The following is a 13,723-nucleotide window of genomic DNA, read 5'->3' on the forward strand; positions in this document are numbered from 1 at the left end:
CTCCACCTCCTGTCCTGTTCTCAACCTGCCCTTTGGCTGTCTACCACCCACAATTGCTCTTCACAGATGGCCCTTAAAACTCATCCTCCTTTTAACTAAGCAAGGTCTGCTAATACCTTTTATTCATTCTTTCTTTCTTTTGCCATGTATTTACCATGTATCTACTATGGGCCAGTTATTCTCTAACCTCCAATGATCATTTGCTAACCTCAAAGAGTTATTTTCATCATGAGAAATTCAAGGCACTTAAATGTCACTTAATGACATTTAGGCAACAACTTATAGTCTCGGGTATAATGCCAGTTTTTGAAAGCGAAGCAGTGACTTAGAATTCTGTTTAAAATCTTGAATTCAGTATTCATAGGTAGTTGTCTGTGATTCTAGGGCCATCAGAAAGGTTCACATGTCCTCAGTTATCTCAAGCTTTCCAGGGCTATCTTGGTTACTCAGTTTCATATTAATTCTGCCTTGTCTAAGGTTGTGGTCTTCTCTTGGTATGATTTATTGAACGCCTCCAGTGGCCCAGGCACCATGGCAGGCACAGATGACTCAAGAAATCTAACCTGACCCTCCGCTCGCGTAGAGCTTACATCCTTGGGCTTCCTTAATTCAGTCATGGAGGTTTATTCCATTAACATCATATTATGAGACCTCTTTCTTCTGGGAGGGCAGCCAAAACAACATGACACAAGAGAAGCATAAAACCCAGCTAACTCTTTTTGGCTCATCAGTTGTTCTCACTTTTGATGTACATTGGTTTTTATATCCTTTCAGCATCTGGCTAAATAAGCCCAAAGACCTGATCAGTTTTGTTAAAGAAAAAAGGAATGCTGGCAACATAGGTGTAGATCAGAGAACCCAGAGAGAGTGAATCTAGGACAAAGTGCTGGTGTGGTCAGCACAGAGGCAGTATAATGCTAAGGCAAGGAAGGGGCATGGCTAGTTGGGGTTGGAGGAAGGGCAAAGGCAAGGAATTTTCCCAAAATCACCCTTTTCCCCTTAAGTAAAGTCATCTTTACAGTGTGTCATTTGGGAATGTGAAGAAATGTACCTGCTTCAAACTTATGACATTTAGTTTTAAGAAAGTATTTAAATTTGCTGTATCAAAATTCTCATACATCCTGTGAAAAATATAATTCTATGGCTCATACAATTGTATTTTACTCTCCACTATGAATTATTTAGAGCATCCTCTCTTTTAACTGTATACCAAAACATCATTAGAGGTTATCTAATAGCTAGCTCATAATTTCATTCTCCCATTGAGGCTTGTGGGCCAATTTTCACCCTGTTATACTCTCTAGAATAATGAAACTAATTTGGGATCTTGCTGTGGAATTAAATGCTCATACAGATCTCACTCCCTTTGAGACCATAAACATCTGCCATAATATCTCTTATAGCCAAATAACCTTACTATAACCAGTATGACTGAGAAACTGTCAGTGGAGTAAAAGAGTTTAGGTACTGGCAGAAACGCTCAGATAAATACCATATTGCCAATGGTTTGTCATCTAAGAAATTTATGTACTAAATAACCATGCCATTATTTTTAGATCCTCCTTTATTTTGTCTAGTTGTGAGAATAAAACTGCAGCTAGGCAACCACTTAGACTATCAGGAATTTCATGTCAGTTTTGAAATGGCCATAGACTTTTTTAAGGACAACTTCTAACTATTGTTATCTTATAATGATATCTTACTTATATTGAGCACTTATTGTGTACAAGGCACTTTGCTAAATGCTTTAAATACATTATTCCACTTAATGTTCACACTGACCCTGAGGTGATTTACTATTTTAATCCCCATTTTACAAATGAGAAAATTAAGGCTAAATATACTGCCACCAGCATTGCCTGTTAATAAAAGCATATTCAGGATATAAGCCCAGGCTCTCTGGCTCCGGTTCCTGCATGTGCCCATATACTACCTCTATATAACCTTCAATGACCTTACCCTTAGGGTATGGAGCAGATAAAAAAGTAAATGGAAAGGGATTGGAGGTAGAGTTAAATCCTATAAAGAAGGAAACCAAAATTAGAGCATAGAGAGGGGATAAGGTTGTGAAAGGGGATATATTTTAGAAAGGGTAGTCAGAGAAGACTTAGTAGAGAAGCTTCAGAGGTAGAGCAATCTATGGAGCTACTTGAACATGACAGAGAAGTCATCTAGGTAAGGTATTCATTCTTAGAGAAATGAGGTAACCCTCAGACAACTAGACAAATAGAGGTTTTATGCAAAGAGATCAAGGAAGTGTGAGGGAAAGTAGGCATAGGCTATGAAAAAGGCTACAAAGATATGTAGTATCTTTGTCCACATTCTCCAATCCCTCTTGCTCTCTCCTCAAGACTTCCATATCTTGTCCCATCCTTTTCTCTGAGTCTTTCTCTTCCTTTGAGACTGCCTTTCTCTCCAGGCCACTTGCTGCATCTCCTGTCACATTGTACCAGCACCCTCCTTTTCCTAGCTCTCTTGCAGTGGCATGGTCCTCCTCATACCCTCACTTTCTTGGGCTCTATCCAGACTCTGGCACACTTTTAGAGAATATCACCCACCTCTCGTTTTATACCTTTTGACAATTCCACTCTTTGCCAAATCTTGGGTAACTCCTTTTTTCATCCTTCCCCACTTGGGTCAAGCCCCTGATCCTTGCCCCATCTGTTTGTTAGCAGATAGCCTTGTTCCTGTGCTTCTCTAAGAAAATCCACACCATCATGAATGCACTTTAACTTCTCATTTCTGTTCTTAATAATTATTCTCCCCACTCACCTCTACATCCTTTGATTACTCTCTGATCAATATGTCTATTTTCCCAATTAGAGTAAATCTTTTTACCTGACCTCTTGATTGCATCTACCTCCTACTCATGGCCTTTTAAATATTCTTTCTATCTTGTCTTGTGGCTCCTTCCCCCAAACATGTCCTGTATTAAAAAATGTTCCTCTATTACTATTATGTTTCCCCCCCAAAACTAGTTTTCATTCATTGTCTACTTTTATACCTACCACTCACTCAGTGCACTGCAATTGGACTTCTACCCTCAGCATGCTAAGCTAGCAACATGGGCAGGGTCTCCATACACTCCCGATTGCTAACTCCAGTGGATTCGGTCATTTTTTCTTCTCTTGGCTTCTCTAACACCACTTTCTCCCGTGTCGTGGCCTACTTCTCTGATTATTCCTTCTTGATTTTGCTTGAATGTTTTTTTTTTTTTCTGGCCTTGCCCTTTAAGTGTGGGTATGTTCCAGAGTTTTATCTTTGACCATCTTTACATCTTACGTTCCTTTTTTTTTTTTTTTGGTGGGGGATGGGGTGAGGGGGTGTGAATTCATCCATTGCTATGGCTATACCATTATGTTGATGACTTCCACATTGGTATCTTCAAACCAGACAGCTCTTGTATGTGCTGTATCAGTAAATCCAAATTACTATTCGATGCCTTGGATGTACTTCAGATGTCTGTAGCCCCCTTAACATATCTAAAACTAAGTAAAATACTTGAAATGTATCCTAGGCTTCTTCGTTTTCCTTAATTTTCTCCTTCTATCTTCCCATTCATGCCATCATCAACTCCATGTCATTAGGAGATGAGTATTGTTTATTCTGTGAATTTAACAAGTTTTATATTTGTCTCCTACTTACAACTCCTGTCTTTTACCTTGGTTCAGTGTCTTATCCTCTCTGACCTGTCTACTACAATATCGCCTTCATTATCTCCTCCCTCCTGCCTGACTCTTTCCAATCTGCTACCCTCACTACTGCTAAAGTAATTTTTCTAGGATGTAAAACTGCTAGTGTCAATCCCATGCCATAAACTCTTCAATGATTCTTTATTGCCAGTACTAAGTCCAAACCCCTTAGAAAAACATATCCTGGTACCTGGTCTGGCTTCTGCCTATTTCTCTAGCTCACATAGTGGAATACATGGGATGGAAATATTACAGCCTGACTTTGAAGCCTATTTAAGGAATTTCTGTTTTGATCTGAGATTTACTGAGAAAAAAAAGCCTTTTAAAGAAGAGATGATATATTAAAGTCTAAAAAACATCCAAGTCTATTTAATTAGAAGATGTTCTATTTAGCAAGACAATCAGGGGGAAAGAAGGGTCAAATTTGAAAAAAACGTGAAGATACAAGAAGCAAGATGTGGAGTGAAAAGATAAAGCTGGATTTTCAAAATGGAATTCTGTTCTGGATATCAAAAGACACTATTGCTCCTATACTGTATATAAAGAGAAGTGGTACCACCTCAAAAATTCCATTTCTAGAGCATTCTCAGTCATTACTCTTAACCCTGTGTAGGAAAATATAATCTCCTGTTGCTATACATTTTTTACTAGCCAAGTTATCTGCTAAAGATTTTATGTAACAAATTCTTTTCTATTGTGTCAAGATTTAGAGTTGAATTTGAGCCAGCCTAGAAAAATGTTGCAGTAACTGTTGATAGTTGTACATCAGATATTTGGGTTGCATTGTTTTAATTTTGAAATTATAATTATGTATTTTACAATTCAATTCTTCTTTATAAACCCTCTCTAGACCCTTAGGAGTATACAAAATTAATTATAAATTCTAATTAATTATTTAATACTTATAAATTACTTTAAAGATTAAAAAGAGGTACCATGATGCTAAAATTTTTACATTAGTGAAGCAAACACTGGCATTTATTGGATCCAGGTTGAAGAAGATAACAATGGGACGTAAAAGTACTACCCACGGGAAACATAAGTAATATTCATTGTACTATTCTTTGTCCTTTTGTCATGACAAATTATATAACATGAGATTTTAAAAAAATAAATGACAATGGTATTGTTACACCTGCCCCAAGTGTAAGGATTGTTTTATAGAGGTTCATAAAAATTCTAAGTCTTAACTTGTGGTTTTTCATGGCTGTGCTGACTTGCCCACCTGGCCCCAAGTCACCTATTAACATAAATCCCAAGCAGATGAAGTGGGGGCATTGTCCATTCTAGCACAATACCATTTTGTGTAAAAATCATTAACTGAGCCAGGCACAGTGGCTCATGCCTGTGATCCCAGCACTTTGGGAGGCCGAGACGGGTGGATTGCCTGAGCTCAGGAGTTCAAGACCAACCTGGGCAACATGTTGAAACTCCGTCTCTACTAAAATACAAAACAAAAAAAAGAAAAATTAGCCAGGCATGGCAGCATGTGCCTGTAACCCCAGCTACTTGGGAGGCTGAAGCAGGAGAATCACTTGACCCTGGGAAGCAGAGGTTGCAGTGAGCTGGAATTGCGCCACTACACTCCAGACTGGGTAACAGAGCAAGACTCCGTCTCCAAAGAAACAAACAAAAAAAAATCAGTAACTGAATCCTAAGTAAACGTCAAAAGTTATTTCAATGGTCATAGTTAATGTTTCCTGTATATTCTAAACTAATTATTTGTATTTCCCTAGGACTTTTCAGCATGGCCTGGATGAGTCTACTTCAGATTCCTTAAAATCATGTTTTAAGCAACCATTATATTGGGTTTCTTGCATATCACATTTCTACCCTTCTTTACTCAGGTGAGAGCCTCTAAATGCCATACTATCTGTAATTCTATGATTCCTTTTAAAATTTAATAGAAATTTTTATCTGTGGATATAAATTAACTTATATCTTACAAAAAGAACTTACAATTTTTCACAATTGGCGGGTAAGTAAAGAGTATTATTTCTCTTTTCTTAGCTCAAGAATCAAAGGCATAGGCCTCATAATTATTCTACTAGCTTATAGCTTTAATGATGTAATGGAAAACTGTAAAATTTTGGAATTTAGTTTTATTTTAAAATTTGTCTTTCTTGATATATGACTGGGGATTTGACAGTTCTCAAGCTAATTATCAAACATAGACATGTAACTAACTCAGAGCCTTAGGTAGAAGTTGAGAGAGGAGTAACTTTTTAAATTATGAGTAGGATCTTTCACTGTTATTATTTAATTAACAGCACTTAAAAACAAGAAAAATCATTTAAAGTATGAAATGTGCTGGCAGAGTAATCTGATGGCATTTTGTGGCATTATGTGAAATGGCAGTTTGATTTCTTGCTAAATATAACATTGGAAATTACCTTTCCTTGGTATCCGAGAATAAAAATATCATGTACAGCTAAAGGAGATATTGTTAATCCCCATACATTCTTGATTCATCTTGGAAATACACTATCAGCTATTTTACCATCTAAGCTGACTATCTCTCTCTTGAGGAACAAGATTGTCATCCATAAATAGAAGGTGTGAAAACCTCATATACAAAGGTTTCCATACACACAACAAACTTACACTGTTTGCCTAATGTGTGCCTATTTCCATACGGGTAATGAAAAATCTAACATTAATGAGACATAGACCCCATCTTCAAGGACCTCCACGTATTGTTATTACTTCATTTACATACAAAACTTTGTCTACATTTCTGATTAATTCCTTATGATTGAGTCCTAGAAATGGAATAGTCTCAATGCTCTGTCATCTTGTGTGTAAATATATCTTGCCATCTTGCACATAAATATATTTTATTTCATTAGGAATTAAATAGCCAACTCCTGAATACTCATTGTTGCAAAAGTAACAAATGACTGGATCTCTTACAGTATGAGTCAAGCAAACAAGCTCTGTCATTTGATGAGTTCCTACGTTTATAAACATATCTCTTCTCTATGTTATTATCACATTTGCTTTAAACTATTTTACTGCCTGCTTTTTCTTATATCTGGAACCACTGGAGTTATTTTCTCTTAGTCATAACTCTGTAAGACTTCCACTTCCAAGCTTGCTCAGATCAACCCAGCTATAGTCCTGGAAATCAGCATGGAAATGGGCTTATCTTTCAAACACTAATTCTTATATTAACTTCTTTCTTTTTCTATATCTACAGCAAGCAAAAATGCACATTTCTTTTCTTTCTGTCGTGTTTAGCAACCGATCTCCACTATTGTCCTAACACGAAGACTAGGACGTGGAGACGACTATTCAGCTCGTAGTGGAAATGAAATTTTATGCAAATTAATGAGGACAGTTTAGTAATACGTATTAAAAACTTAAAAATATTTTTGCCCTTTTATCTAATGATTCTGTTTCTAGGAATCAACTATAAGCAGTTAATCAGAGAGGCTGACAAAGTTTTATATATGAAGATATCCATTTATAAGAGAAAAAACTGGAAACAAATATTCTACATTGTAGCATTAAACAATTTAGTATGGGATAATGGCATAATAGACTATTGTAGAGTGATTAAAGGGCTGCGTTTTGAAAAATAATTATATGGGGAAATAATTGTGGTAGATAAGTTAGGGGGAAAATTCAGGTTAGTAATTATGAAATTACCAAAGCCAACCCAGTTTTTAGAGTGATAAGTGTGTACCAGACACAGTGCTCAGTGCTTTACATACATTATCTTTTGAAAACCTCACACTAGTTCTATAAGGTAAGTACTCAGGTGCTTCTTTTATGGAGAGCAAGGTGCTGTATAGGCAGCAATGCTCTGAAGAGAAGAAAATTGGAGGCCAGGCTCTGAACTCAGGCCTATTCTATTCTAAAGCTTAAGCTCTTGACAACCATACCCCCGCCTTTCAAAGGGAAGAGCAGTTCAGGGTGATGTTAACAGGTGTACATGAAAAATCATTCTACTGCACAAATAAGGTTGTCAGTTATTAATTATGTAAGGTCTTTTTTGTGATTTAACTCTGTAGGGACTCTGACGTGCTAGTATGTAGTGTTTAGCTCTGCTATGGTCTGAACGTGTCCTCCAACATTCATTTGTTGGAAATATAATCCCCAATGCAACTATGTTGGGTGGTGGGGTCTAATGGAAGTTATTTATATCATGTGGGTTTTTCTGTCTTAAATGGATTACTATTACCATAAAAAGGGCTTACAGGAATGGGTTCATTTTATCTTGCCCTTTTTCTGCCACATGAGGATGCAGCAAGATCGCCTCACCAGATGCTGGTGCCTTGATCTTGGACTTCCCTGCCTCCAGAACTGTGAGAAATAACTTTTTCTTCTTTGTAAATTACCCAGTCTGTGTTATTCTTCTATGGCAGCACAAAATGGACTAAGACAGTCTCAAAGGAATGATCTAGTATGCAGATTCCCCAAACTTGCTGGGCAAGAGAACTCTTGTTTTGCAGAGAATTAGCAATTATTGGAAGGTGGAATATCATTGGGAAGTGTTGAACTATGCTATACTATCATATTTAGAGCACAAAAAGAGTACATATAGAAAAATAAATATTAAAAGGATGTATAGTGGTGGGTTTATAGCTTTTATCTCTGGGTGGTAGGATTGCAACCAATTTTAATTTTCATCTACATAGTTGTCTATATTTTCCAAATTTTTTATAGTGATTATAATTTAATTTTATTAATTATGAATACTTCTTTTTTTTAGATGGAGTTTCACTCTGTCACCCAGGCTGGAGTCCTTGGCACGATCTTGGATCACTGCAACCTCTGCCTCCCAGGTTCAAGTGATTCTCCTGCCTCAGCCTCCCAAGTAGCTGGGATTACAGGCACGTGCCACCACGCCCGGCTAATTTTTTGTATTTTCAGTAGAGACGGGGTTTCACCATGTTGGCCAGGCTGGTCTCGAACTCCTGACCTCAAGCGATCCGCCCACCTTGGCCTCCCAAAGTGCTGGGATTACAGGCATGATCCACTGTGCCCAACCTGTGAAAACATTTTTTAAAAAGCAAAAAGAAAATCTATTTTCTTTGACTTCTCTTTTATTCACATGACTTAACCTGTAACCTCTATACAGATGATTTCCAGTTCTACATCTATAGCTCTGAGTGATTACCTATACCCCAATGGTATATGTCCAGCTGTTCTTATTTCTTGAACACCCGCTTTCTTTCAATACCATGTCTTCAGATGATCCTTCTTTCCCCTCTTCCCTTGTCCTTGATGCAGGGAGTCTTTTCTATTAGGAGTAACAGTGTTGCTACATGCTTCCAAAATAGAATCTTGATCATGATTTCCATGCTGAGCCTTTTCTTCCTCTAGTCCTAGTTTATTATTGTGTTCAGTTCATTCTTCTTCCAAACTTCTCTTAGAATCACCCTTTCTCTCCACCCCCTTATAACAACCTTAGTCCATTTTACTATTATTTAACATGTTTAAAAGACTGTTTTCATTATGTCTCTCTCTCTCATTCAGAAACCTGTAGTAGCTTCTGCTTCACCCACACTGTCACTCCTGGCTTACTTGTTGGAGAGTTTTCTGGCTTATTTCTTGGAGAGTTTTCTCTGCTCCAGTTAAGTCAGTCTCCTCTTGTGTCTTTAAGACTTAGTTATTCCATATTTTTGATATTTAATTTGTTGCTTATTCTCAGCTTCAGGCCTTTGTTTATGCAGTTTCCTTTCTTGGAATACCTTTGGTTCTCTCCTTTGTCTTTCTAAATTCTCCATGCAAGGTATAGTAGGAGGACTCTCACTGATATCCCCCCTGCTCATTAGGTGTCATATTTTCAACTAAGTCCATATAATCTGCCTAGAAAGACATGATCCATGTGATTTGTAATCCAGTGTGCTCAGAGCACTGTACAATCAGAGGAACCCAGGGCAGCAATAAAAGCACTTTTAAAATAACTAAAGTTATTGATTTGCATTTATCAGACATTACAATGGGGATTCTTAGACCACCATTATATGAACTTAAAAATCTCACCTTTCCATTAATTTCCCTCATCTGTATCAGCTGTTTATGTGAGTCTTTCACCCCCAAATTATCCTTCAAAACTCTATTCTTCACTTTAGCAACTAAAATGAACTGTTCAAGGAAATACAGGAATTGGATGATGACAAACAAAAAATGTATCAGGCCTATCTTTTGGTAAAGGGGAAGGCTGAGAGGAGAGGTGACTGAAATAGTTAATATCATGAAGGAAGTGAGTAAGTTATTCATCTATTTGCTTACTTATTTGTACCTGCACATTGTTTCAGAAAGAATTTAAGTCAGCATTTAGCAATATTAAATAAACTAAGATAATTAATTAAAAGTGGGTGAGAATGAAAGAAACAAAAAGGACATGAAATTCAGAATACAAATAGAGTTAAAAATGTAGCATGGACCATAAATTTATCTATAATCTTACTAGAGAAAACTATGAAATGGATAAAAACACAATTTTTCATGTTCTCCTAGAACCCTGGGAATAGAGTTTAGAAGAGTTTATTTTAGGGAAAATAAATATATTTTCAAAGCAGTGAGTAAAATGTACTATATTCATTGTCCCTAGCAGTGGTATAGGCTAACAATGTGAGTTGATTTAGAAAGGATAATCAGTTTCATACTAGATTAAACTAAGACATGTGGAAAGTGTATTAATCTCAAGGTTAACACAGATACCATATTGTGCATTCATAGAAATGTTCAAGAAAGAATGCTGTCCTAGTCAATTATAATATGTTGCATTATAATATCTTTTATCATTTTGTAACCTTTCCTCTTCATGTGGTTTAAAAAAGTATTTTCAGATCTTCCTTAGCTAAGTAGGTCATAACTGTACACTGAGTCCAAGAAGTATAATCAGTGTGAGTAAACAGTCCATTCATTTTAACTACTAATTTTCTTTTATGGTGACAACATGATGCTTTGATTCATGGCCAGTCCATTTTGAGCTGTATATATTTCTTTCCGCTGGGCTTTTTGTTTCTACTATGCTTCTATTCAATGTAATCCTGTTTCGTATTTTTGTATATATTTTCCTCCCTGAACATATTAAGCTATCTTTGGTTTCATTATATTCATATTACATGCTATGTGGGTCTTTCCTTTTATTTAGTTTAGCAAGATGTGTTTAATCATTACTTCAATAAATGCATTCAAAAAATGTTCTCCATGTAAGGCATTGTGCTAGGTGTCAATGGTGAAGGAAGAGGCAGGCAATGACATTTGAGACAAAGTCCCTTTCCTCATATTATCACATGTTGGTGAAGAAATCAATTGTATTTGCCTACTTGACCACAGTATGTGATACCGTTGTCTACTCCCTCCAACTTGAGATATTCTCTTGATTTTCTCCTGAGATATTTACCCACTTTTGTCTTCTTTCTTTCCTGTTGCTGCTTTTCTGTTTCCTTTGCAGGTTCATCTGCTTTAACCTGGCAATTAAATATTGAACGTTGTTAGTATTCTATACTATAACCTTTTTTCTTAGATGATATTATCATTTCTATGATTTCTTGTACTCCTTGTGTGTCCCCAAATCCATATCATTAATTTTAATCTCTCCTAAGACTACAGATCCATAATATATGGGTACCAACCATACATGACTACCTTCTTGAAATTTACACCTGGAAATCATAAAGACATCTCAAACTCACCATGACCAAAACTGGACTTAGGATGTTCCCCTCCAAACAGATCCTCTTCCACTATTCCCTGTCTCAGCTAATGATACATCCATCCAATTGCAGAAGCCAGAGACTTAGACTTAGGAGGCAATTGGACACCTTTTTTATCTCCTACATACCAAATCCATTACTAAGTCTCATTAATTTTAACTTCTAATATCTACTCTCCCTAGTACCAGTTTCACCTTAGTCCCAACTACCATCATCTCTCTCTTAACTACTCCAGTGACCACTAGCATTCTTCCTGTGTATATGTTGCCTTCCATTTCTAATATTCTCCAACTGTAGCAAGAGTTTTCTCAAACCCAAATCTATTTTCAAAACTCACATTTTATCATGGCATACTTATGGCTTACCTTCCACGAATTCACCGTTATCCTTAAGTATGTACAAAAAACTAGCATAGCCTATAATATCTACATAGATGTGACTCTTACCCACTTCTCAACCCTCTTCTGATACCCGCTATTCTGTGAATTCTGCTTTCCACACATTAGCCCCTTTACATTTTCATTCTATTCCATGTTCCTTTCTGCCACAGGATCTTTGCACATGCTTTTCCCTTTCATTAAAATGTCTTTCTCCTTCACATCGGTAATGCCAGCTTATCTTCATCTCTCAGCCCAAATGTGACTTCTGCAGGGATGCCTTTTATCAACCCTGAAGACTAGTTAACTTCATTTTTACTACAACTTCTAATAGCATTTTTGCTTTTCTTTCAATGAGTTTTTTTATTGTTATTTTATCTTTATTTGTATGATCTCTTAAACTATGTATGTATCCTCCACTAAATTCTATAAGAATAAGGAATTTCTGCTTTTTGCTTACTGTTATGTCTCCATGGTTTAGCATATACAAGTTAAACAATAAATATTAGTGGAATGAATGAATAAAAAATTCTAACTAGTATTGTGTCCCCTAAGTGCTATATTAAAGTATTGTATTGCATAAATGCTATAATAAATGGTAGGAACATTTGATCTGTGTGGTAAGGCCCAGGCAGGGGAAGCACTGTCTTAATGAGGAGGTGACTTCTAGTATCCTTAGGAGAGAACATCTAGGGAGGAGTACAAAAAGAGTTTTGGTCTCCCAACTGCTGCTGAAAAACTGCTCTGCAGGACTGAGAAAAAGAGCTTAGAGATCTTGTCCTCTGATGAGGTGCCAAGCGTTGACATAGCGCCAATAGCTAGCGGAGAAGTAATGAGAGATTTAAACACCAGAGATCTTAAATGGCTGTTCCAGAGTGTAGATGGATAAGCAGTATGAAAAGATTTTCAGAGGGAAGTCAGTGTCTATGGAACAGTTATTTTAAAAAGTGAAAATGTCAACCAAACTAAGTATTTAGCATATGGACCTAGATATCTTAAGGTGTATATCTTTTCTATCATGGCTTAAATATATTACATAATTATATTACATAATTCAGAATTCAGAACTGAAGCCAGCAATGTGATAATAGGAAACAGCTATAGGTTTTCACATTGGTTTGCATACTTGTTTAGTTCTGTGATTCTGGAAAGTTAGCCTAGGCGTGCTTCAGTTCAGTTTCCCCATATATGAAACAGTTTATATTTTGGTGAGGATGTTGAGACATAAATACAATACAATCTTATTAATCTTCTTGAAGACAGCATGCAATCCTATGGTCTACTTTCTCCATCTTGAAACATCTTCTTCCCTTGACTTCTGAGATATTCTCATGGGAGGGTCATGAGGACTCCATGAGCTCAAGTGCCTCAGTGGCATTCATCACGTGAATACTAAACTATCATTCATAGCTGCTGTTAGTAAAGAGCTATATATTTCAGAGAGTGGCAAGTTTTACCAATTATCTAAACGTGTTGAAAGGACTTACTTCAAGTATGATAAAGTGGAAGAAATATTGAACCACTTTCTCACTGGGTCAGGAATGTGATGCTAGGGGAGACTTTTTCTGAACTTCCCTTAACAGATCAATGTCTGATAGACAGGAACTAATAACAGTCAGTGGCTCCAGGGAGGTAACTTCTGCTCCTCAAAAGGATGGTTGAGTTATTCAGTATTGTCCAACGTCTTGGTGATTCAGGTGCTAGATTAGTATTGCTTGGAGGGAGCCCAAAACTGATGGCTGGAATATAATTTCAGTTGTACACAGGGAGTGTAGATACAACCAACCTGGAAAAAAATGAGAGTCTTTAAAAATGTCAATCCACATTAGTGGACAAAGTTCTTTAAAAAATCAAGGCAAATTCTGTATATAAATATGCAGGTGAACTCTATCCGATTTCTAGTTATTAAATCATCTTTAAATATAAATATCATAGAGACTTGGCTATACCCATTATAGAGATTAAAATATATGCAGAC

General features: G+C 36.6%; 1 protein-coding gene across 1 annotated transcript in view; it reads left to right on the forward strand.

Annotated features, from left to right (window-relative positions):
• KIAA0825 (KIAA0825 ortholog) overlaps positions 1-13,723 on the forward strand; it is a 438,259-nt gene that overhangs the window by 76,031 nt on the left and 348,505 nt on the right. The window contains exon 12 of the mRNA XM_033179103.1: positions 5,429-5,539. Within this exon, the coding sequence (XP_033034994.1) occupies positions 5,429-5,539 (111 nt within the window). The remainder of the gene's footprint in view (positions 1-5,428; positions 5,540-13,723) is intronic.

Source organism: Trachypithecus francoisi, unplaced genomic scaffold, assembly GCF_009764315.1.
Source record: "Trachypithecus francoisi isolate TF-2019V2 unplaced genomic scaffold, Tfra_2.0 Lachesis_group2, whole genome shotgun sequence".
Lineage (NCBI taxonomy): Eukaryota > Metazoa > Chordata > Mammalia > Primates > Cercopithecidae > Trachypithecus > Trachypithecus francoisi.